Source organism: Phodopus roborovskii, unplaced genomic scaffold (assembly GCF_943737965.1).
Source record: "Phodopus roborovskii unplaced genomic scaffold, PHOROB, whole genome shotgun sequence".
In the NCBI taxonomy this organism is placed as follows: Eukaryota; Metazoa; Chordata; class Mammalia; order Rodentia; family Cricetidae; genus Phodopus; species Phodopus roborovskii.
Window position 1 is genome coordinate 9,172,934 of NW_026126625.1, and position 26,255 is coordinate 9,199,188.

At 47.4% G+C, this 26,255-nt stretch overlaps 1 protein-coding gene across 1 annotated transcript in view; it reads right to left on the reverse strand.

The window, feature by feature from the left end:
- Positions 1-26,255, reverse strand: part of Il16 (interleukin 16) — a 96,864-nt gene that overhangs the window by 7,183 nt on the left and 63,426 nt on the right. The window contains exons 6-15 of the mRNA XM_051206673.1: positions 25,658-25,772; positions 21,756-21,829; positions 20,843-21,059; positions 18,126-18,243; positions 15,391-15,523; positions 11,851-11,938; positions 9,353-9,834; positions 4,696-4,843; positions 1,358-2,447; positions 509-677 (exon numbers count right to left, since the gene is read on the reverse strand). Coding sequence (XP_051062630.1) covers positions 509-677; positions 1,358-2,447; positions 4,696-4,843; positions 9,353-9,834; positions 11,851-11,938; positions 15,391-15,523; positions 18,126-18,243; positions 20,843-21,059; positions 21,756-21,829; positions 25,658-25,772 — 2,634 coding nt within the window. The remainder of the gene's footprint in view (positions 1-508; positions 678-1,357; positions 2,448-4,695; positions 4,844-9,352; positions 9,835-11,850; positions 11,939-15,390; positions 15,524-18,125; positions 18,244-20,842; positions 21,060-21,755; positions 21,830-25,657; positions 25,773-26,255) is intronic.

Sequence of the window (26,255 nt, forward strand, 5' to 3'; positions counted from 1 at the left end):
GGCACAGAGGCCCTCCAGAGTGCACCTTGAGGTGCAGCGGAAATAATGAAAGCCTCAAGGTGAGAGCTTACCTCACCTATGCTGTTCAGCACAGGTGGTATTGTAGCACACACCTTCTCTCTGGACACTCATGCCAAGGCAGCGGTCCCTGGGATGTTGACACAGCACTGGACTTGAACTTAGAGACAGAGCACCCTGGCTTTGTGATCATCAACTCCCTTCTCATTCATAAAATGAAGGGCATGGTCATAACACAACACACACACACACACACACACACACACACACACACACACACACACTAACACTACACTTCCTAGCCCAGCTAAGGTCAGGTGTTGTCCCTCTAACATAGACAGGACAAAACCTGGACCTGATACCAACACCATGACAAGCTTTGAGGCCCATAAACTTCTTTAGCTACTTCCGCCCCTCTGCCCCAACTGAGATGACCACAACAGCCTACAGGGAGCCCTTGTTACTGCAGATGTGCACACAGGAAACCCACCTTCAATGTCGCCTCGTCTAGAACTCTCACTTCCTCGATGAGTTTTCTCAGTTCTTCTGAGCTCAGCAAGGAGATGACAGACTGGCCGGGCTGAGAAGAACAGTGGTCCCTGTTCTCAGTTTCCCTGGGCTCGGTGAGGCTCTCTGAATATTCTCTCAGCTCTGAAAGGCTTTCACGAACAAATAACACAGTGTGAAGAACAGGATACTGCATCCTGAAAGGGGCTCAGCGCTTCAGAAACTCTGTTATTTGATATGACCTATCCATCCTCAGCAGCATAAACAATAAATAAATCACAGCTGCTCCAAGTGGGGCAGACCCAATCCTGCAGGAGAAGGCTTCAGATCCCCCTACTAAGTCTGTGAAGCAGGTCTCATCTACCTCCTAACTCCAGCTAAAGAGGGAAGCAAGGTGCACAGGGCAGGAGTCTGTTCATAGTAATAAGGGTAAGGGCCTGGACGGAAACAGGGGTAAATGTCCTTACTCCCTGCCTAGGTCCTGGGCCCATGTGAAAAGCAAAATGGATTCTTGTTGGAGAGCATCTCCTGACCTCACCTGGAGCTCCTTAAGCTGAAAGTGGGCCTTTCAGATATGCATCAGCCACGTGTGTGTTTGTGGACAGTTTACCAGGGGTCTGGTAGTGCCCCCCCCCATTTCCCATCCCAGCCAAGGTCAGGTGTTGTGTAAAGAACTTCTTAGCATGGAAGACAGAGCTACAATGTGCATGTGTACACACACACTCACATGAGGTGAAATGGTTTTCAACTAGAAATGTAGCTGAGAAATGTTTAACTGCTATATAACATAAAACAGAGGACGCTGGGGAGTAAACAGGGCACAGACACTCACTTGAGGGAAAAGCCTGTGTCCGAGGCAATGACTTCACCAAGACCTTCTGTAGCTGTGTTATTGTTGGAAGGTGGCTTTGGAGACACCCTTTCCTTGGGGACACAGGTGATCTGGCCACAGGAGACTGAGGATGGGAGGCACAGCAGGGATTTCATTACAGCTGATGATAACTGGCTGCTGATGGAGTAAAGCTTACTGGCCTTTTCATCCACCAGCTTTGTCTCACAGGACTGGGTCCTGGTCAAGGGGAAGCTCCTTGCCCGCTGACTTGGCATCTTGAAGCCTGGGCCTTGAGTGGCCTCAGTCTGTGTAGCCAACAGTCTCAGGAGAGTGTCTGGGGAGAGAGCTTTTGGGCTGGGTCGCTGACCTGGGGGAGGAGACTCAGACATACCGGGGTCTCTGACCTCTGAGGTGTTAGGAAAGCCTATGGGTATAGGCTGTATTTCTACCTGTTTGTACTTATCAGAGACTGGAGCCACTCGCCCTGGGAGACCAGAAAACTGTCTTCCATCTTGCTTTCCTGGAAGTTTGGTGGTCTCCCCAGAGCTGGACTGCAGGCTCAATCTCTGGACTCCTCTCTCTGGCAGTTGTGAGGAGCCAAAGTTTTCAAAGGAGCTGATCCTCTGCCGGATGGAGGAGGAAGCAGAAGAGGAGGAGGCCTGTGAGTGTGGCCCCAAAGGCTCTCTGGAAACAGGTCCTGTCTGAGTGGCTGAGGCTACTTCCGGGAGTCTTCTGGGGTCTTGGATACGATTCCTCAGACCTTTCAAGCTCTGACGAAACCAGGCTGGCTTGGGGGCCACTGGGGGCCCCTTCTTCACAGCACAGCCATCTGTTGACTTGTGAACTCTGGGAGCACCATTGGCAGCGTCCATTTTTGGCAAGACCCCTTCTGAGTGGCCCTGTGTTCCGTCCTCTTCACCAAGGCTGGTGGTGGCCTGTAGTGGCATATGGCTATGGCTCTCACTCATGATGGGGCTAAATAAGTTTTTGATGCAGTCAGAGATTCTAACCCAAGGATCTTCAGTGCTGGTCTCAAAGCTATAGTCCATCCGCGCCTGCCTCTTCAGCAGTGGCTGTTTTCCTGGTGAGGCTGGCGGGCAGAACAAAGGCAGACCTGAGCGTGACACCTCATTGGGGAATTTAGAATTTCTTTCTAAATTCAAGCTACAATGCTGAAGGGATCTGGAGTAGAAACAGTGGACATGCAGGGGGCTGGCTCCAAGGGCTGCCACCTAATTGGGGTGCCAACAGGGAAAACGATAGAAGCAGAGGACAGAACCTTCTACTATCTTAACATCCTAGAACTAGATGTGTCCTTGGGAAATACCTGCTTTATCATTTGACAAGAGAGGACTCTAGCAGCCAAGAAGATGAGGGGCCAGGGTTGTCAGAGTCAGGCCAGGCCCCATGTCACCTCTCTGCCCACTCTAATGTCCTCTCTACTGTCTAAAGCAGTCACACAGATAACGTAGGAGAAATGTTGAGAGAAAGCAATTCTTTTGCCTGTTAAACTTTCACTCTATAAGTCTCATGTTGGTCAGCATATTTGATTTGGACTATCCATGTCATTCAAAAGTGACAAGAATGAGTGAGCCTACCGGTGGGATGTGTACCGCTTACTGAGGCTCTCTCATTTCAAAGGCACATTGCATACCTGTTTACCCACCTGCTCCTGAAGCCAGGAAGTCATGTGAGTGTGATACTCTGCCCACACTCAGCTTGGAAAATGAGCTTTCTCAATCAAAAGAAGTGTTTAAACTGTCCCAGGTAGAGAAAAAGCTATGTGCCATTGATTTTGAATTTTGGTTCTACACTGGAATCTGAAGGGTCCATTTCTCAGTTCTGAGCTGATATAACTGGGCTATAATCTTGGCAATCGGGATGTGGTTAGCCCCACAAAGGTATTTCATTGTATCATCCACGGTCTGCCCATGATGTTCTCAGGTCGCCATGTCCAAGGGGCAGCATGGCAGAAGCTTTCTTGGAAGAAGATAATATTAAACTGACATTTACCAGCATGGACTGGGAAGACTCTGCACTCAACCCCTTTCCCTAGGGATGGGGAAGTTGGTCTCTGAGCCCTAGCATTCAAGAGGGATGTCACTGTCAGTCCTCTGTGTTTCCCATGCCTCATCCTTCTCTGCTTAAGACTAGACAGCTTGGGCTGCGTGTTTCAGGGAGTCTTCATATGAGAAAGCACCCTTGTTTGAGGAATGTTGCTTCCTCCCACCTCTTACCATGCCCAGTCTCAAGAGAAGTAGAACACTGAATTCTGATGACACCCAAGAAGAGCTGTGCCTGATCATGAAGTTCAGGACTGGCCCTTATGCTGTTTCTGCATTTACAAACTGTTCAGCTATAAGGGGCTGGTATGGTAACAATTCAGAGTCCAAAGTTCTACAGGCTAGTCCTCTGCAAACAAGGGTGTGTCCTCAATTAGGACGACAAAGGGAATGGAGGGTGAGGTGGTGGACTCTCCCTTGGTGGGGCACCTCTCTGGGTGAGATATCCAGATCATTCCATACATATTGTCCTTTACTCTCCAAAGGCCTTCATGTGCTTAGGGAATATGGTTTGTAGCCTCCCTGTTCACCCATCTGCCATGCTGGGAGCTCCTCAGGCCAGGAACCTGTTTGGAGGATCCCTTCCTCCCTCATCCTTGGCACCAAACACAGCCTCACACACCCACCATTCACTGTGTGCTCGATGCAGTGAGTCACATGTCAAGATTCCATATGGCCTAAAGGGCCATATGGAACCTTATGCTGACCAGTGAATGGACCCACAAAAGCGAAGTAAATTGCCCAGAATGAAGGGTGAACCCAGGATCTTCTGTCCTTTGTAGTAAGCCAACAAACACTCAAGCCATGCCATTGCATTGACAGGCATACCGCCTGGACCACTTGCTACCCACCTCCTGGGTGTGGTAACCATCAGCAAGCCCTGCTTTTCCCATGCTGCACTCTCGGATTTGAGCATAATGAATGGTGTATACTGTCTGTCTTGCTGATGCCCATGTAATGCAGCTGCTTGGGATAGCTGGGTTAGCTGTACTCTTTGGACATCTTCCCATGTGGACCCTCAAGAATGGCAGGCATCGCTACCACCACCTCCCTGGAATCACAGCTTCAACCAGGACACTTCTCACTCTGAAAAGCACTTCCCCTATCTTTCTGCCCCAGTGCCCCAGAAGCCTCACCTTCCATCAACCCTAGGCACTGGCTGTATCTGCTGTGTCTATGCAAGGCACTGACTTCAGACCAAACTCTAGCTCCTGCTTGATCCGTAGAACTTTCTTCAGAGAGATCTTCCTTTGGAAGATCCCCATGGTGGCTCACCTGGACTGGCACTCCTCCTTGGCTCTCCCTCTGTGGTGGAGGTCGAAGTCGGTGTGCTGACTGCAGGTCCTGGACAGCAGGCTGTGGTGCAGGGGCTTTTGCCTGCAATGTCTTCCTGTAGCAGCAGAGGCAGCAGCTCTCTGGTTTCCTGTGGTGTAAACAGGAAGCCAGGCTGTGTCAAAACGGTAGCCTCAAGCTGCCAGGAGGCAAGGCACTCTTTGATTCGGACTTGAAAATGAATATTGAGACACCTCAAAAGGAAAAGTCACAGCAGTCGTGAGGAAGGGTTCTTTCCCCAACACAGGGCTGTCCCTGCACAGTTAATCTCCCTTGGATGCTCTGGGTATCCCTGGGCTTCCAACAACCTGCTGGGCCCAATATGGGCATGCATCATAGGCACGAGGAGTTACTGGCTACCTGTGCCGGGCACAAGAGGTGGGGGTAAGGAAGGTGCTGGCACTGCTTTGCTTACAACAGCATGTTGGCCAACTACCTGACCCAAAGGCACACACAGGAGCCAAAGAAACTGCCCTCTAGTGCTGCCTAACTTAAGACCACTCAAAAGAAAAGCATGCCAGTTGCTTCCCTTGTTGGTTTTAAGTTTTAAAAATTACATTATTTATTGTATTCACAACACACACATGAAGATCAGAGGACAATATGTGGAAATCACTTCTCTACTTCTACCTCATGGCTCCCGAGGATTGAACTCAGGTCATCATGCTTGGCGACAAGCATCTTTACACACTGGGCCTTCTTGCCAGTTGCAATTTTGTTTTCTTTTGTTTGAGACAAGGTCTTAAGTATCCTAAGCTAACCTCAAGCTCTCTACTTAGTCAAGGATAACCCAATGCACTTGCATCCACCAAGGCATGTACCACCACACTAGTTTGGGTTCTTGTCTGCAAGGAAAGCACTCTAGTGACAGCTCCACACCAATATTACCAAGGTAATTAGAATCTAGTAGCACCGTGCCCTTTCTTCCCTCTGCAGCACCTAGAAAGACACCACCAATCAGTTTCAGACTTCTTTCTCCATGGAGAAGGCTGCTGCCTCAGGAACCTCCATAAAACAGGTTGTGAGGAGCTGGATCCGGCATCAAGTATCCATCTACTATTTAAGTGGCATTCCCACAAAGTCTGAGTGAGATGCAGAGTCCAGAGGGCATGTTGGACCTCAGAAGCACTGAAGGCTTGCCTGAGAAATGCTTTGCATCTGGTTCTGGAACAAATCCAGGCAACCAAGCATGGTAGCAAGAATGGTGCGCTCTCTAGGAAGAAAAGGCAACACTGAGGCCCATGTAGATGATGCTTCTGACACATGTTTGTATGGAAGAGAAACATCTTTCTATGCTGGGGTGGCTCCCAAGTCCTGTTCATTGAGGAGTCAGGTCACAATGGGCCAGGTGACAAGGCTAAAGGCTGTCCTCCAGAGGAAGGACAGAAGCAGGAGCACTTGCTGGGCACTCAGACTTAGTGTCTCTGCTGTCCCCATACATTCTTTGGGAAAGAAAGAACTGGAACAGTTGGAAAGAGGTCACAGTCATTGACCAGCCCAAAGTCCCTGTTTCAGAGTGCAGACTTAAGAGAATGTTCTGGAATATGAAGGTCAGAGCATCCAAAGAAGCCTCCCTGAACTGTTCCCATTAGCACTTAACAGTAAGCCAATAGTAACATCTGTTCTTCTCCAAGATATTCACCACACAGGAAAACTGACTGTGCCCTGATAGGGGCTCTGTGAGGTGACAGTCATCGGTATCCACAGACTGTTGGTGCTTTTATACAAAGGCATAGCCAATGACAGCAAGTCATCTTGGAAAAGACCCCATGTATGCCTGTGGCGGTTTGAATGAGAATGGCCCCCATAGGTGCATATGTTAGAATGGTTGGTCCCCAGTTGGTGGAACTGTTTGGGCAGGATTGTGGGGTGTGGCCTTGTTGGTGAAGTATGTCACTCGGGCTCGGGGTGGGCTTTGAGGTTTCAAGTCCATTCCAGCTCTCTCTCTGTCTCTCTCTGTAGTCTCAACATGTAAGCTCTTTGAGGTTTCAAGTCCATTCCAGCTCTCTCTCTGTCTCTCTCTCTCTTTCTCTCTCTCATGTAAGCGCTCAGCTACTGCTCCAGGACCATGTCTGCCTGTCTTCTACCATCCTCCCCATCGTTATGGTCATGAACTCTAACCTCTAGAACCATAAGCCTAATAAATACTTTCAAACTGCACCTGCCTGTACATTTGCTCACATATGCATACATATTACTGGCTAGATCTCATATATTCTCAGACGAACACATGTTTTATTTCTGAGACTATATCAACTCACTTAATAGTATAAGTTGTAAATCCATCCATTTTCGAAAAATGATTTCCTGAAAAATTTTAAATTTTTTTAGAGCTGAAAAGTATTCCATATATATGTGTGTATATATGTATACATATATGTGAATATATATATATATATACATACATTTTTCCTCTTCCTTCATTTCTTTCCTGTGTATGTGCATGCACACATGTATGTATACATACAAGTGGGTACTTACATGCCTGTGTATATATGGGTGTGGAGTCTAGAAGGACAACTTCAGGTGTTTTTTGTCAGGAGCTATCTGCCGGGGTTCTTGTTTGTTTGTTTTTGAGGTGATCTCTCCCTGGTCTGGAGTGACCCAAATAGGCTAGGCTAACTGGCACCAAGTACCAGGGATCTGCCTGTCTCTGCCTCCCCATGCTGGCTTGATGCTGTTGTTTTGACATGGGCAAAGTTTCATTAAATGGGAAACATGCATAGACTCTCTTACATATCTGCTTGAGAAGGGTCTAAGCACCCTAGAGGAAAAAGACTACAAAGCAGAATACGAGAAGAATGCAGGAAGAGAAAAAGAAGAGGGAGAAAGTGGAGAGTGGGCAAGAGGGATTGAATATGGAACCACAGGCAACAAGATCCACTCAGAAAGGCTAGGAGATCCACTCAGAAAGGCTAGGAGATCCGCTCAGAAAGGCTAGGATGTGTGAAGAATAGTGCATAAAGTCAATTGCTTCCTGTTTTCTGCCAGGCTAAAATCCTGTCTTTGTGATCTCTCTCCCAGCCCAACAATGCTCTGCTGGTTGTGTGAATAAGTTACAGAACGGTCTGCTGGCTGTGGGAGATGATGGAGAGTGGACCAAAAAACAAAAGCAGCCACTGAATGGCCTTTGTGTTAGTGAGGACCCTGTTACTGGTGAGGACAGGGAGGAAGTCAAAGGCAGGGCAGGACAAATTGCTCATGATAGGATGCTGAATCTGAGAAAGCAGTGTGTGTGTGTGTGTGTGTGTGTGTGTGTGTGTGTGTGTGTTGTGCACCGGTGTGTGTGAGTACTCATGCACATGTGTTTATATGTGCCTCTGTGCTATCTTTAATACCTTGGCTCCTTGCCTGCTCTTCCCAGCAGAAAACCTGCTTCCTCTGCTGGCTGCCTAACTTGGCAATGCTCCCTGCCCTACAGGGGCCCCACCCAATCAGGCAGTCCAAGGGCACCATCTGGGCACCTGTTCCCCTTTCCTTTGTCTGGAGGAGGAAAGCGAAGTCTACCTTCTCACCTGCCTGCTTCTGATTTGCCTTCTAGATTCAGTTTCAGACCCAGAAGCAATGCCATATTTGTTGAAAGGCGGGGCAGGGGTGGTAACAGAAGTATATCCACAGGATAGCCCATTCCTGCTTGCTAGTCAGCCCCGCCCCTTCAGCTGTCTGAGAGACTGCACTTCCTGTTTGGTAACATAGCTTCTTCTTCCTCTACTGTGCCTTCACCAGAGATCTCAAGACTTTCCTCCCACAACTACCTCACTGAAGTTTGTCAACCTGCATTTTGGCTTCTAGGGGATTCCCAGAGGCCTTACTTTACACATGCACTCCCCCCTCCCCTTCCCTCCTGAGCAATGTGAATTTAATTCCTTTTCTGATAATTAGGACCCTCGTCCTCAGACCCTTGCAAGAATGAACTGACACAATACTTATAAGCATATCTAGCATAGAGCCCTTTGTTAAATTTCAATAGCTGCTGTCCTACCCACCTGCCTTCCTTGTGGAGCAGGGTTGGAGGAAGGAGGTCTTGACCAGGTGGTGAGGAAAAGCATGGGGCTGTAGACTGCTAGATACTGAAGGAGGATGTAATTCTCAAAACAGCCAGTAGAGGGGGCACTCAAAGAAGCCCCAAGTAGTAGCTAAAGACACCTAGACTTAAGAGAGGTTAGTTCCCCCAGTGTCCCCACTTATAGGAGGGAGACAAAGTTAAGAATGAGTAATGGGACTAGTTTCTCACAATCACCCGGTATCCCCACAGAATTGTTGATCTCTTAGTTATTTAGGTGACAACTTGTGTGTGGGTAAGCAGAACACCTAAGATTCCCAGGCTCAGCCTCACCACTATGGAGTGACCCTGCTGCTGCTGGTGTGCCGAGCTCCAGACAAATGACCCATGCAGAGAGAACTCTGAATGTTAGCACCAACAGCTAGCGGACCCGGAACTTCCATTTTGGTTCTACAAAGCTTCCAGTGTCTCTCCACAGTGGGCCTAGAGAGTGTTTCTCGATGCCAGAGTACAGGAGACCTGAAGATATTTTCTAACGCTCAAGGGCAGCTGTGCACGATGCAGGGGACACGTGTCCCACTGCGCACACCCTCCTACCTGGCTGCCTGTGGGCAAGGCATGCCCAGAAGGGTCTGCGACCTTCTCTTCCAGTTTCTTCTGAGGCTCGCTGCCATTTTTAAAGTATTTTCTGGGTGGAGGCTTGGGTTTGGAGGATGTCGGCTTTCTCACCAAAATCTCAAAAGATTTCTTCAGTCTCAGTGGTGGGTGACTGTCTCTTTCCAGGCTCTCGGGAAGGGGCGGGCTCTCCTGATGAGGCCTGGATGGGACCCCAGGGCAGGGCTCTTGCTCCTGCCCTGGGGGCACGCTGGGGCTGTGTGTACAGCCTTCCCTCTCAGAAGGCTGTGGCTCCGCACCTGCACTGCAGGGGCTTCCCCCTGGTGACCCAGACATGTAGCTGCTATCACTGCTGGAGCGGACCATGATCTTCTGGGCCCTTCGATGAGGGGGTGCTGAGTGCTTCTCATGTTCCTTCTCCAAGGTGGGCCGCCCATGCCAGCTGCTCTCCAGCCTTTTGACACCTGCATGGGAAGCACAAGGAACCCCCCTAGCTGAACCTCAGAAGGCCACCAGAACCCCTAGGGCTGCAGGCAGCATTCTGTACATCCATCCCACTACTCAGTGGCAGGCACCTTAGACTCTGAGCCTGGCAGCCTTGGGTTTGAACTCCTATGAATTTTCAAACTTTGAGTTGAGAAAATCATTCACCCTTTCTGAGCCTGCATGTGACGTGCCAGACACAGAGACTTGACATTCTGTGCAAGAGCTGGGTGTCCCAGTTATGCGGACACCGGTGGCCAGCTTTGCAGCAGCAGAGACACCATGTTAACGTGGGAGCAGCCCAGTCGCAGGGTCTGATGGAAGCAAGGGTGGTTTGGACAGAGCTACCCATCGCTGCCAACTTGAGGCAGCCTGAGTGGACCATGCTAGCTGCAGGGCCAGGGCTGGCTGACTTCAGGTCCTCTATTCCTTGCATAGGAGTGGATCCCCAAGAAACCTAAAAGGCATCTGACACACTATGCTCTGCCTCAGCATTATCTTCCTGGGAGGAGGATGGCACACCACTTGTGTGTGTATGTGTGTGTGTCAAAGGGGCTGCAATGCTAACATTGCTGGGCTTGCCTTGAGTGAGGTTCACTAGAAAAGACAGAAAAGATGTAGAGGATCTCTGAACCCCACACCTGAAGACGAAAGAAGTGAAGCAAAGCCGCAGCCCAGTTCCCCTCTCTCATATTTTCCCATCCCCCACACCATGGTTTTCTGGACAGTGGCATCTACACATCTCTAAGACGCTGTTCTTTCTAGTGACAAATGGTCACAGGTACCCCTTTCCTGAAACTGCAGCTCAAGGAACTGGGAGCCACAGAGATCTGGTTGTTTGTGGGTTCATTTGGTGCAGTTAGGAGAGCTAAAACGACCCTCATGAGAAAGCAATAAATCCAACAGGATTGGAGCCAAACACACTTTAAGGAGGAGCTTTTTGCTCTATCTTGGTCATATTTGAGAAACCTAAATCACTAAAGAAAGGCATGGAAGCTAACATTCCCCTGTGTCTAATCACCATACCCCCTACCACTGTAAGTGCTTGTGGGAAGGGTGTCCTGGTCAATTCCCTTATGTTTCTGTGCATCGGGGTGGGTGGAGCCTAGTGGAAATAAAGCCTGGTCCTGCCCTTTCCTCTGAATGTTTTCCCACACACTTTGTTGGTGATATCTTGTTTGTACCAATAAAGCATGCCTGAAGATCAGAGGGTGGAGCTTGCCACTCACTAGCTAACAGAAAGACAGGAAGTGAGATGATGGGGCAGAGAAAGGATTGTAGGCTGAAGGAAAGAGGAACTTTGAGCTCTTTTCCATTGGGAAGCTAGTGAGGTAAAGGGGTTTGCTCCCCTTTTTTCCTTACATCTGACTCCCAGCTTTTATTATTAAGGCCTATTAGAACTCACATTATACACTTCAGCTTCCTTGCCAATATCAGTGTTAACTCTTCAGGTTGGCCTAGGACCTGGCTAATGTCCAAAGGTTAAACACAGGAACTACCTAGAGAGCTAAGTCCCTGATCCCCTGACCAATCTCTTCATGTACTGGTCATATGTCTTTGGCAAAGAGCCTTCCAGGGTCTCTCTTATTCTAATAACATGTACATAAAAATTAGATGTGAGGATGTGGTGGGAAATACATTAAGATTAATTAGGAGTTTTCAGTGTCTCTTATTACAGATTAGGAACTGCAAATTCAAAGCCTGCAGGGGCATTATGTGGGCAAGACAGTCTGGCAGGTGATGAAAGGGATGGAGATGCCTGCAGAGCACCTGCCACATTTAAAACAATACAAGCCTTGTGCTTTGCACACAAGGCAGAAATGAGCCAATTTCACTGGTGAGCCTAGCGCCTGTCTTTCAATCGTCATTGCCTAATGGCACACATGTGCAGCATGACTGATCTCATGCTGCTGAGGTAGATGGTGGGTTAATGGCTGAACCCCAAGATTTCTAAGGAGACAAAGATTTTCCAAGTAAGTGTTCACCACTCCCCTTACCTTCCAAGCTCCACTGGTGCCTCTCTTTTCCGAATTTGATGCCCTCTACAGCCTGAGTCACAGCTTCCTTGAGTTGCCGCTCAGACACCTGGAAAAAGATCCATCACTGACTCAAGCAAGAAGCAGATTCCAAAAACTGTACCTACCATGCCCATGGCTTCTACTTTCCACTCTGCAAAGAGCAGACAAATTCAGCTTCCAGAAGTGCCCTGGGCATCAACACTCCCCCAGGGTCTTCCAGGTGTTGTTGCATGTCTAGCAATAAAGGCATGTCCATCAATCCCCTTGGTTCTCCAACCTTCTCCTCACTACTGAGAAACGCCAGGTAAAGTCACCGTTTCATAATATACTTCTGAAAGCTATTCCCTTAGCAGTGATGTCACCGTCAGTGTCACAGTCATCACCATGACCAATATAAGGCCTGTGCTGTGCCTCACAAGCCATTAGTCCCTTCACAGTAACAGTTAAATGTGAGGGGCTGGCTCAGAACTGGCGAGCACCATTTGCTCTTCCAGAAGACCAGGGTTGGATTCCCAGCACCCACATGGTGGCTAACAAATGGCTATAACTCAAGTTCCAAAGGACATGACACCCTCTTCTGGCTTCCTTGTATACTGCATGAATATAACACAGACAGAAGGAGGCAAACGCCCATACACATAGAAATAAATAAATAGAGTTCAGTGTGAGTCTAGGAATGAAGCAGGCTTATACCTCATGGCAGTTTCTCTATCATCTAGATACTTATACTTCTAAGCCTTAATTTCTTGTTCTACAAACTATAAACAGTATAAATCTCCAGAAAGAGCATATTTTGCTAAATAAATAATTGATAACCTAAATATGGGAAACAAAAAAAGGAAAACAATAAATACAATTCCTAGGCTGGAGAGGTGGCTCAGAAGTTAAGAGTACATATGCTCTTGTATAGGACCAGAATTCAATTCCCAGCAGCCATTCTGGGCAGCTCTCAGCAGTCTACAGGAAACCCAGTGCTTCTGGCTCCTGAGAGCACCTGCACACACATACACACACCCACACACAGACACACATACATACACATACTTTTGAACAATAAAAATCAATTATAAAAAAATCAACGAACACAAAAACTTTAAAGTATGCATCCTGAGAACAGTCAGTAGACTGAAACAACAACTCTCTAAATGAGAGAAAATACTTGCAAATCATATATCCAGTGAAAAGTTAAAACACAGAATATAAAGAACAATAACAAAAGCCAAAACTCATGTTATAAAAAGGCAAAAGACTTGGGTGGATATTGCTCCCAAGAAAATATACAAATAGTCAACAAATCCATGAAAAGATATTCACTACCACTGAATACTGGATGAAAATTTCAATCACAGAGAAATACCACTTCACATCCATTAAGTCAGGTACTCAAACAAACAAACAAACAAACGAAAAAGACAAGTCTTGGGGCTGGAGAAAAGACTCTGTGGTTAGGAATGCTTACTGCTCTTTCAGAGGACCAGAGTTGGGCTCCCAACCCATCCAGTGCCCTCTTCAGGCTTCTCCAGGTACACACACACACACACACACACACACACACACACACACACACACCACATTAAAATAACACATTTTGGCAAGGGCATGGAGAAATTGGAACTCCTATGCACTGTTGATGGAAATGTAAAATAGTTCAGTGTCTATGGAAGACAGTATAGAGAGTCCTTAAATAATAATAAAAATAGAATTAGCATATGACCCACATCTGGACATACACACAAAATAATAATAAACAAACAAACAAACAAATAGACCAGGTATGGTGGTTCTTGCCAAAAATCTCAGCACTCAGGAGTATAAAAGAGGAGAATTGCTTCAAGTTCAAGCTTAGCTAAGCAACACAGTGAGTGTAAGGTCAGCCTGAACCACAGTGTGAGACTCTGTCTCAAATAAACAAGAAATTAAAAAGTACCTCAAAGTCATGAATACGTCTCATGTTCTTTTCCCCATTATTACAATAGTCCAAAGCAGAAGCAAGTAACTATCTATTGCAAGCTGGGTGCTTAAACAAAAGGCAGCATATGTATCCAAGGGAGTATTAGTCAACCTTAGAATGGAAGGCAGATGGCACGGGTTATGACATGGACAAGAGTGTAATATAAATGACTTAAAGTTGCAACAAAAGGGCAAATGTGTCATGGTTCTGCTTATAGAAGGTATGTAGGCAAAAGAGAAAAGTGATTACTAAGGGCTGTAGGGAGGGGATTGTTTAATTGTCAGAGTTCAGTTTCTCAAGACAAAACTTGGCAGTGGTTGCACAACAGTGTGGTGGCCTTCATGCCTCTGAACTACATATCCCCGACTGCCTGTCTCTCTGACTCGTTGTAAGCTGTGTTCATTTTCCTTTCAAGCCTGGGTTTCTCATTAGTGAACTATAGCTTGGCAAACATGTCTGACACACACTGAGGAAAGATTAAATCAAGAGTGGGAGTGACTATCATCAAATTCCCCAAGGTGATCTCACCAATCTCTCACCATGGCATTGAGTCTCAAGTCTAGGTCTGGCCTGGATGTCATAGCAGCATCCGCCCTCAGTGTAGCTGCCTATGGAGTGTATCTAGACATCCCACAGACATCTAAGCCCCATCAGGTTACCCACAACTCCTTGTTCATTGTCTCCTGTCGCATTCCTTAGTTGCATTCTATTTCTTAGCCCAAAGCTAAGTAGCTAAGAGCTACTGCTGATTCTTCCCAAGTATGACTTTGAGTTTCTTCTTCTCTAGTCTCTTCCTATGCCTTCTGTGTAGACCAGGGCCTCACCATGCATTCCTTCCTACACTCCACCCACTCTACTCTGTTCAAAGGTTGGAACAATAAATATGAACCTGTTACATCTGTAGCTCTGGCCTGTAGCTCCTCACCAGGTCCAGGAAAGAACACAGATGCACCAATGTGGAGGAATCCTGGCCAGTGTCGGTTCTCAATCTCACCCAGTTCACAAAACCTGCCATCCACTCTCCAGATATAGATGGTCCCTTCAGACTCTGACTTTGAACTTAGTGCTCCCATATGCTGGAATGATTGTAGTTCCTGTCTCGAGAAACCTAAGGTCTATCAAGCTCTGCTTTATCAACCCCCACTCCTTCTGCGTGTCAGTCTCTTTATTGAGGCCATGTGCTTATTCAAAACTCTTTACTGTAAGTTTACTTGTCTCTGAATCCTTACTGCCTAGCTCCAGATACTCCCATTACAAGTGCCCACCAGATACACACGCAAATAGATCTCTTCCATTTGCTGTATGGAACTCTGGGATTCTGTTTTCCTCCCCCAAAACTTATAACTTAGCTATAAGATATTCCTAAGTGAACAACCATTTCTTCTGATGTCTAGGAGTTTGTCAGTGGGCTTTCCTACAAACACTTTTCCCCCCACAGATAGCCTGGACAGGCGTGGAGGAGTAGTGTTTAAATCCTAGCCAGCAACATCTCTGTTTCCATCCAATTCTTGCCCTGATTCATACTGAAAGAGAGAGCCTGGGCAGAGAAAAGCCCAGTGGCACATTACCTGTGGGTCTGGATGTCGGCTAACGATGATGGGAATGGGGCCAGGGTCACAGTGGCTCAGGATTGTGTAGACTTCGTTGAGGGTCATGCAATGCACTGGAGAATCATTGATTTCCACAATCTCATCACCACACCTGCAAAAACACCCATAGAAGCCTCAAAATAAAACAAATACTACAACAGAAAGAGGGCCACCTCTCAGTAACCAACTCCTGGCCAGGCTGTTCATAACATCTCAGTGAGTAGACTTTACCACTTGACCAAAACTCAGGACGGGGCAGAACAAAACAGCTGTGAAATTCCTGTCACTGTGGACCACTGAGTGGCCAGTGTTTCATACCTAGACATAGACAGAAGTTCACCTGTCCCTTCCCCCACTGCCTCCCATTGACCTGATCAAGACTGAGGATGTGGTTTACCCCTGCTAACTGTTTAAACGGGAAGTAACTCATCACATTCTGGGCCTCAGTGTCCTCAGAAGTAGAGTGGCTAGGAGGGGGGACTTGGCAGGGTGTGCTAAAGGCAAAGAAATTGTAAGAAATGGTAGAGGAGGGAGAGAGCAAGGACAGCAGCCATGGAGACTTCTTTTAGTTCCAACATAGGGCGCTAGTTACCGGCAACTGCTGTGGTTTAGATGGGTACCCTCCAAAGGCCCTGAGAAGTGGTGGAAACTGTAGGAGCGGGGGCCAGGGACAGCCCTTCTGGTTTCTGGGAATGTGCCTTTGCAGGGGAACTCTGCAGTGTGACTCTGCCCTTGCCTCTCTTTTCAGAGGTCTAGCCTAGAGGTGAACACTTTGTTCTGCCTTCTCTCCCTGCCATCATGTGTGTCCTCACCACAGACCCACATGTAGTGGGGCCGGTCAGACACAAATAGACCTTCCAGAACTGTGAGCCAAAATACCCTCTCTTCGTATAAGCTGATGACTGAGGTGTTTGCAACAGTAACAGAAGGCTTGCTGACACAGAAAAAGAACCAAGCTAGCAAAGACAGGATTCGATTGGATTGTTGATACCAACCAACTATCCTGGCCAAGTTGGCAAGTCATCTGAGAGGAGGGAGCCTTGGTTGAGAAAATGCCTCCAGAAGATGAGGCTGAAGGCAAGCCTGAAGAGCATTTTCTAAGTTAGTGATTGATGGGTAAGGTCCAGCCCATTTGGAGGTGTGGTATCCCTGGGCCACTGGTCTTGGGTTCTGTAAGAAACCAGGTGGAGCAAGCTGTGAGGGACAAGCCAGTAAGCAGCATCTCCACAGCCTCTACATCAGTTCTTGCCTCCAGGTTCCTGCTTGAGTTCCTGTCCTGACTTCCTTTGATGATGAACTGTAATGTGGAAGCAGAAGCGGAATACACCCTTCCCTCCCCAAGTTGCATTAGTCATGGTGTTCATCAAAGCAATAGTGACTCTAAGATGTGAACAAAGTCCTTGCCCCTTCACAGATGGAGAAACAGGCATTCAAGATAAAATAACTTTCCCCCTGCAGCCTGTATTGGGGGTGGACACTTTTCTGTAAAGAGCCAACAGTAAATACTTTATATTTGGCATGGCATGCTATCTGTGTCACAAATGCTCAACTCTGCCATTGTGAGTGACAGCTGCAGCCACAGACAGTGAACAAGAACAGATGTGTGGAAACAAAGGTTAAGAGCAGTCTTTTTCAGGGTTTCAGCAGGGTCATGGTAAGAACTCAGGTCTTCTGGTTCTGCATCCCCTCCTGTGGTCCCCTGATTCCTTCTGTGTTTCTGCTAAACTGACCTCCTTCTCTTGCTAAGGTGATTCATGTTCTCTGGATGTAATTGAACAACCCTGCCACACAACACAGAGCAGTTCCCACGCCACTGCAGGCCTCTGAGAGAGGGCAGAAGGGATAAAGTAGTAATCACCCCGACTCTGCAGGCAACCCCCCCCAACCATGCAGCTAGGTGCCCTGGCCTGAGGCCACGTCTCCCAGCCCTGCAACGGCCACCCCCAGCCCCCACCCATCCTTGTAGTTGTGTCCCAAGTGCAGTAGCAGTGGCTCTCCTGCAGATGGCAGCACAGATCTGTTTCCAGCTCAATTTCTATGAAGACATCACCTAAAGTGGGTTTGCCTTTCTACACTGCAATCATGGGAGGTGCGGGGAGGGATTAAAAACAGGGCAGAACCTTCCTGCTTAACAAAAGTGTGTCCTTGTGAAACATGCATATGTACCACGGGCAGATGTTATAATGGCTGTGAAAGTATTGTAATGGGTTAAATTGACATAACGACTTCTACCCAATCAGATCGCTTACTGAAGGCAGAAGCCTTTTATAGAGAGGTGTGACTGCAGTTTCTATCTGAAATTATTATGCTTTTCTCAGCAAAGATGTGCATGCACACAGCCAGTTTACTTAAAACACTTGGGTCTGCACATAGAGCTCACAGATAAACCCCATCGGGATGGCCATTCGTGACACCATGGTTGAGTCTGAATTGAAGTAAGCTTCCTTCCTGTTTTCTGTTGCAGTCTGACATTCTCAGAGGCCATGCTTCTTAAACTGCTCATGCACACAGATTTATGAGGAATCAGTAACGCTGGACTTTACAGCTCTGGTGTGGGGCTGCTGAGATTGTGTACCCTGCCCTCTTTCCCTGTGTCCTGGTAACTGCTGCTGAGGCACAGTTGAATCAAGCCTGGATCATTCACCATTTCTCTTGATGGATGTTTTCTCTGCTCTAAGCCAGGGGTCTATTCAGAAAGAAAAACAAAGACCCACCGCAGCCGTCCATCCAGATGCGCCACGGATCCAGGTGACAGCGTGTGCACGAAGATGCCTGAGATGCACTGGAAGTAGGGGACACTGCACAGGCCAATCCCCAGGCCAACACCAGCCTCTGGAACGCAGAATGGAGGAAAGGTGGGGGATGTGAGCTTTCCTATTAGATGCCTCTGACACCTGGTGTCCGGGGCTAGGCAAGTGTCTGGGTCAGGACACTCATTCCATGCCTGTGTGTGGAGTGTCACTGTGCACAGAGGCCATTTAGGGACCAAGTGATGGCCAAAGCAGACAGTGAGGAGGGTGTGCAGTAAGGTCAAGTAGATAAACATTAGGAAATGAGAAAGGGGAGGCTGTGAGAAGGAAGATAGAGGAAGATGAGCAAGAGGACGTGGGAAAGAAGGAGACAGCAATGAGTATTATTCAGGAAGTGAATGGGAAATAGGCTAGAAAGTGGCAGGATTCCCCTTTGGACCTCACTGACTACATTTGGTGTAAACCATGGATGACAACATAGAGCCAGGATGAGGAGTTGGGGCAGAGCATTGGGTAGCAGAAACAGCCCAGGCAGAGGCTAGAGGCTGGGAGGAGTGTGCCTTGTTTTTATAGTTCCAGAAAGGCCAGTATGGGCAGAACGTGGGCAGGCATGGGGAGGGTGGGGTGAGGTGACATAGTGCAGGGATCAAGGGCCAGACTTAATAGGTCTTGTATGCACAGGTGTGCAGAAACATACCTTCTGTTTAACTTAGAAGAAATGCCATGGGACAGTCGGGAATGAGGAATTGGCATAATGTAACTACCATGCTCTATATGGAGAGATAACTGTTGATGGTTAGGAATGGAAGAACAAAGATCATTGAAAAGATCCAGAGGGTAAAGAGGGTGGCAGAAGAGATAAATGGAATATATTCCAAAGGGATGGAATATAAGGACTGGGTCAGTAAAACATCTCAAAGGAAGTCTTGGATTGAGTGACTGGAGGGTGTCAATGCTGCTATATAACAGGGAAGTCTGGGAAGGACCAGATCTATGAAGCTCTGCCCTTCAGGCACCCATGATGCCCTTGAAGGTGACTGGGAATATGTGAGAAGAAGGGGGTTGCACAGGCAGCCTGGGACCAGACAAACAGGGATGCTATTAGGTCTATGTGGATCTTCAACTTGGAAAGGGAGTCAGAGGGTTTGCTTGATTGGAAAGGTCCTGGAAATAAGACGTGGCAGCTAACATGGACCAATTTGGGGGCCAGAGAGTGGGAAGGAGAAAGAGCTGCCTTCAGGTTTTCTTGGGGCACACATAGCTTACAAATCACTCTTATGTTTCCATCTTTCAATGTTGAAAGACCAACAGGGATGGACCATGAGGGATGGATGTTGTAGGTCACTGTTATAAAGGTAAAGAAATGTGGACTGTGACATGCACTGTGCAGGGGTCAGAGTCAATCCTGGCATCCAGGGCTCCTAACCAGAGCAAGGCTCTTTAGACTAATGGATCTGTCTCGTGTAGGTCCTTGAGATTCATCCCAAACAATGCTGAAACAGTCGGTGGGGCAGAGGCTAAGACTTGGCTATTTAAAGAGAGTGATCACTGTGGAAGCTCTCAGAAGGAGCACCACATTGAAGCCATGTCTCACCCACATACCATGCCAGGCATGATCCATGAACTTTAGTGCAGGAACCCAATTGACTATGGCCACTGAGTATTTGCACCAGAGATGCCTGGAGGCTCAACAGGCTTATGGTCCTGTAGAGGAGCTAAGAAATACTTCAGGCAAGGGTTTTATTGCATCCTCTGGTCCCCATTTTCACACACACACACTGCTCCACACACACCCCTCCTTCTGGTTTACTAACCTCTGCTTGAAACCCCTTTCTTCCTCTCCACCTTTCAGTCCTACCCCTCTTCCATTTGCCCACCTTGCACCAGCCATGCTGGCCTTCCTTTTGCTCCCAGAACACTTGCTTATCACTGTGCTTGGAGCTCAGATCTGCACTTAACAGTGTCCCTTGTCCTTCCAGTCTCAGCTCAGCTGCACTTTAACAGAGAGGGCCTCCAGAACCTTCTAGAATTAGCCATCCACCTGGAGTGACAGAGTGAATGGCTGTGGATCTCTGAAAGTCAGTTTGATTGAAAAATCAAACAAACAAAAAAATCCCTCCATTCTCTTACAGAAACAAGAAAATGGGGCCAAGAGGGTCAGTGAGCTGTTCAAGGTCTCAGGATATCAGCTGCAGAGTTCAGGGTCTGCCCGCCCTCTTTGTGTGTGTGTGTGTGTGTGTGTGTGTGTGTGTGTGTGTGTGTGTGTGTGCGCGTGTGTGCATATGTGCATGTGTGAGAATGTGTAGTTCCCTTGTATGTGCTTATTAACTGTCTCATCAAAAGACATTGTCTGGGTTTGGACAGCACAAATAAGCTTCTAGAAACAGGATGAATGGCGGTGAGATACGGCTCAGCCTGATGAACTGGGTTCAATCATCAGAACCCACATAGTGGAAGGAGAGAATCTCAACTCCCACTAGTTCTCTGTGTGGTGTGCACACGCATATACACAAATATACACAAAATAAGTAAGAAAAGAGAAAGTAGTGATGGGGGTAGGGAAGGGAGGAGGATGAGCCCTGATGGCAAGCCCAGCGGGATGAAAGTAGCACCTGCTAGTGAACCTCTTCTGTGCTCTTTCCCTATGGCAGCAGTGGGAAAGGCTGGCAGAGCACTCCTACCTTTCTTCAGGGACACCTCCACCATGATTCTGTAGTTGGGCTTGGCGGTGCTGGCAGGGGACGCTGGGCTTTCCAAGGAGAAGGGGCTGCTGTCCTGGGCACCACACGTGCTGGAGCTCAGGGAACGGCACAGAGGGGGTGACAGGTGGCTGCCCAGCGATGGGGGTGCTGTCAGGCGGGTCCTCACTGTCAGGGTCAGCAGCCCCTTCTTGGCTTGCTGGAAAGAGTGACAGTATTTGGAGCAATTCTCAGACAGGCGAAAAACAGATGACCAGTAACAATGATAGATGTTCCCCAAGGTAATGTTGGTGGGTGTGCATGTGTAGTATACAAACATGTGGTAAGTTATACGTGACACATAATTACACATACACCCATAGTATCCATGTTATATGACATGTGGCATGGGTGCTTGGCCCAGATAGACTCTTGAACTGAACTAACTGGATGGAGACTCAAAATAACTTTCAGTAATGTCTTAAAAAGTCAAAAGGATAGTGGTGGCGCACGCCTTTAATTCCAGCACCCACAAGGCAGAGGCAGGCAAATATCCAAGTTCCAAGCCAGCCTGTTCTATAAAGTGAGTTCCAGGACAGCCAGGGCTACACAGTGAACTCTGTCTCTAGCCCCCCTCCAAAAAAGCCCCAAAGCTTCAAAACATATCCATTAGTCCTCAATGGTAAACACATGGATTGTTTTGAGATAGCCTTATACATTTTTAGTAGTTTGAATGTCCTGATTCTACTATCATTTGTAGAGAAATTTCTTTAATGCTGTGCCTAAGGGCAGCACCAACTAGGCAAAGGTTAGGTCCCCATAAAGGACCAATTTTTAATTGTGTGGGACCAAAGGAAGTAGGTGACGCTGGGTTTGATCAAAGGCCCCAGACTGTGGACAGAGGCTAAAAAGTCACCTTGAACTTCTGCAAGGCATCCTGGTGTGTTAGGCCAGCCATTGATTCACCATTGAGTTCCAGAATTTCATCACCTGTTGAGGGAGGGAGAGAAAAAAATAGCTAACAAATTTTATTTGGGCTTTTGGAATATACTCCAGACTTTATGCCCTGCCCCTATTTGTGCCTTCCAAGCCTAGCCCTTGGCCTTTAGGGTTCATCACATTTGAGCAGTGTCTGGACCACTAATCATGAAGTACCAACTTTGTCACTTGGGTTTAGCATTGTTTCCTAGCAGCTTGGCATAACTGTTTCCTTTCATGCCAGATACTGTTTTATCTGATGTGCCTGTACTTCCACATACAACAAAAGTACTTAAAACTACTCCAGGCAAGTAATCCCTGTGGCACAGGGCACAGGATCACCAGAAGATGGAGGCCAGCCTGGGCAAGTCCAAGACTAGCCAGGGCTATTAAACAAATAAAAATCACCGTGCAATTAAATGTGTGCCAAGAAAGGGACAGGCAAAGTCAAGACTTTAGAATGCCTGTTTTTAATTCCACAGGGCCTAGCTCTAAATTATTAAAACATCTGTCCCCAAAGGCCAAATAAACCCAGTTCTGGGCTTATCAGTCGTGTCCTCATTTGGCTGTATCTGGTGAACATTGGTGAGCCTAGGTTGTGCCAAATATATTTAACACAATCATTTTTGGGAAGGAGAAGAAAAACAAATCATTAGTAGCTTTGATCTGTATAGCAAGCCTGTCATGACCAGCATATTCCCCCAGAGTCGACTTGAGAAAGCCACTTTTGAAAACAATTAGGCCAATTATTTGAAGCTAGAGCCAGGAATTGGCTGGTTCGAATTCTGTTTTTATTATTGCTATTAAAGGGAGACAACACCCCCCCCCCAACATTGAAAGTTTCCAAGAGTACAGAAGTAACAAAACACCAAAGCACACACCCTGGGTTCTGGCCCACACTTTCTCCTCCTGGCTCCTCTTCCTGATCTTGACTGGGCTGTTCATGTAAACCTGCCCTTGGTCCCCTCCATCCTCCTTCTTCACACCTTTCTTGTTCTTTAACTCACTCCAGACACACACACACACACACACACACACACACACACTGCCATCTCCCTCAAAGGGCAACCACTTTTCAGTGGCCTGCCAGACAGCGCCATCTAGTGCTCAGCCAGGTACATCACCCTCCTGAAGTTCCCTCTTCCATCAGCCCTTTTTCTCTTCCTCCTTGGCCTCTTCCTTTTCTCCAGTTGACTGAAACTAGAAACCTTCACGTGTCTCCATTATTCACTTAATATTTCTCCCCAGGCTTTGTCCATCCTCATTGACTCTAGTCCTTGGAAGGGCTGCTGTTCCAGACAGCCTTAAGCAGGCACAGGCGCCGGCCTCCCCGTGCCAGGCTCCCAGGCCAGCCTCTGAACAGCTCTTCTGCTTCCTGCCTCTTGCCAGACCACTGCATCCTATACACTGTTTCTCTACTTCCTTCCTGACTAGCCCATGGCCTCTCTATCCAGTGCCTCTCCAAGGATAAATGCAAAGCCTCTTACTGCTCAATGCCACATAGCGCTTGAGTTGGCAGTGTTTTCTGTAAAGAGCCAGATTATACATTTTTAAATCTTCACAAACTGTACCATTTCTGTTATGATGACTCAACACGGGGCTGGAGCATCAAGGCAGCCATGGCCGCATACAAAAGAACATGGCTAACATTTGAATCCTGTTGTAATTTGTGCGTTACAAAAAAACAAGGTAGAATTTTTTTAAATCGCATTGTTAATAATTGTGTGTGTGTGTGTGTGTGTGTGTGTGTGTGTTGTTTGAGGGTTTTGTCTTTGTTTTCTGAGACAGGATTTTACTGTGTACCCCTGGCTGTCCTGAACCTGTAGACCAGGTTGGCCTCAAACTCACAGAGATCCACCTGCCTTTGCCTTCCAAGTACTGGGATTAAAGGTGTGTGCCACCACAACCCAGAGATAGAATGCTTTTTTTTTTTTTTTTTTAATGTACTGTTTCTTTTAATTAATTGATTAATGACTGATGGTTTATTGATGTGTATGAGTGTTTTGCCTGCATGTATACCGTATGTCACCACATGTGTGTCTGGTACCCTCAGTTGCCAGAAGATGTATGGGATCCCCTGGAACTGGAGTTACAGATGGTTGTGACCTACTGTGTGGGTACTGGGATTCAAGCCCCAGTTCTCTGGAAGAGCAGCCAGTGCTAGGAACCACAGAGCCATTGCCTCAGCCCCTGACAGAATGTTTGTAATAATTTAGAGAGGTAGAAGCTTTCCTTTGTTGTGATATATGCCTGGTCACTGGGACTATAGTATAGTGTCCCAGCCGCCCCCTTGATATTTTAGGATGTTACAGTGGTTGGGCTCCTGCCTGGCTTACAGACACTGCTCTGATGCTCTGACAAGGAAGAAATCCTTCTCTTCTCCCCACTACTTGTCCTGAAATTTGCCACCTGACGGAAATCCTGAGGTCTCTTTGGTCCAAGCTGGTTGCCCAATAATCCAAACAGAGACTCAATCAAGTATGGAGTAAGGGTCTGATGACTGTGTCCTCAGGCCTCTTGCTCACTTACAGGGAGCTTTTGTCCTCTGAAGATATGAAAAGAACTGCAGGCAGAGGAAGGAAGGCAGAGAGGAGGGCCAATGCAGAAGCCATTAGCAGTTCAAAGGAGTTTCTGTGGATAAATTTCCCCCCAAAGTTACATCTTTGTTGAAGATTCGGCAGGATGACTGGCTGTTTAGAACTGTCTCACTGTGGAGAGTAGGAATGTTGCAGATCAAGAGCCAAAGTTATCTTAGGCTATCTTTAGTTGCCTTAGTAGTCATGTATCACTCACCACCTTTGAGGCTGACCTAATGTCTTTTAGACTACCACATACAGTCTTTTTGAATGTGTTAACTCGGCAGATCACTACCTCCCACCGATTTAAAAGCTATGAATGTTGTTATATGTCCTCTATAACCTAGAGCAGAATTTCACCTACTTCTCCATAACCTACCTGCCTGGTGTTCCCACTACTCCATGTGAAGAGGCCTTGACTTCTGACTTCCTTTTGCCTGTGACCGGAAAGGACTTCACATGTCCCCTTTTACAATGGATGTGGCCATCTAGATGCATGTTCCTAGGCCACAGTCACTCATATGTGGCTCAGAATAAACTGCCTCTTATTCTCATTGGTGTGAGAACTGTGGTTTGTGCCATGTACTCTGTGCTTCTAGAACCTAGTGGTTCTCAACTGTGGGTCATGACATGGGGGAGGGGGACCCTGAATGACTCTTTTACTGGATTACCTAAGACCTTCAGAAAACAGATATTTACATTACAATGCATATCAGTAGCAAACAACAGTTAGGAAGCAGCAACAAAGTAATTTTATGGTTGGGGGGGGGCTCACCACAACATGGAGAACTGTATTAGAGGGTGCCATTATTAGAAAGGCTGAAAACCAGTAGCCTAGAGCTTGGTGGGACGCTGTGAATTGTACCCACTATTCTGCCTGAAGTGCTGGACCTGGTGTCCCATGGTTTCAGGTGGAGTGGGGCAGGGAAGGTGAAGGAGAGGGTGTCAGTGAGTCTGAGGAAATGAACATGGACATGGGAGGAACGGAGTCAGCCAAGAACAAAGGCTTCATTGCAGGTTGAAAAAAGAACCAGAGGGAGGTGTGGCTGCCAGGGATGATAACCTGGTCCTCACTGTGATAGAGCCCTTGAGGGAAGAAGGCTACTACTGGAAAATGGAGAAGCATCCCCCTCCCCAACCACAGAAATGTACTCTGAAAGTCCAAGACACAAGACACATTTTCAACTCTGGGCATCTTCGGCACCCTGGCAGCCTTGGATTGTGCTTGTGACCTCTCACCAAACTTGGATTGATGGAAGCCTACCTTCCTGTAGCCGTCCATCAGCTGCAGCTGCGCCCCCTGCAAAGATGCTTTTCACGTAAATCCCAATGGGGCCATAAATGCTGTCCTTTCCCCCAACAATGCTGAAGCCCAGGCCCTGGGGAAAGAAGAGAGGGCTAGAGTAGAATATCCCAACTTCTTGGACTGTTATTTTTCTAAGGTCCTGCCTAAGTCCCAAAGAATAGAACGAGGGAGGAAACAAAGCCCCTTGAGTCTCAGAGGTTAACCAAAAAGTTGGGAAAGTAGTTTGTGGCCAGTTTGGGCTATGGAGTATCAGAGGCTTGCCCACAAAGCTGACAGGTGGACGCTGGGTAGAGACTAGTACCTCACTCTCTCCACTTGACTATTTTCATCCAATCATTTCCTCCTTTTGATGTTGGGGGAAAATGTGTTGTAAAATAAGATCATAGAAGTCACAGTCTTTCCTTGAAAGTAAAATACAATACCCAGAAACATCAAGGCAACAGTAATGGTACTAACAATAACAGCTTATGCCATGGAACAAATCCTTTCTGTTTCCAAAGGCCTTTAGCTCCCCTCCTTCTGTGTCAAACCTGTCCCCTGCCTAAGGACACCTAAG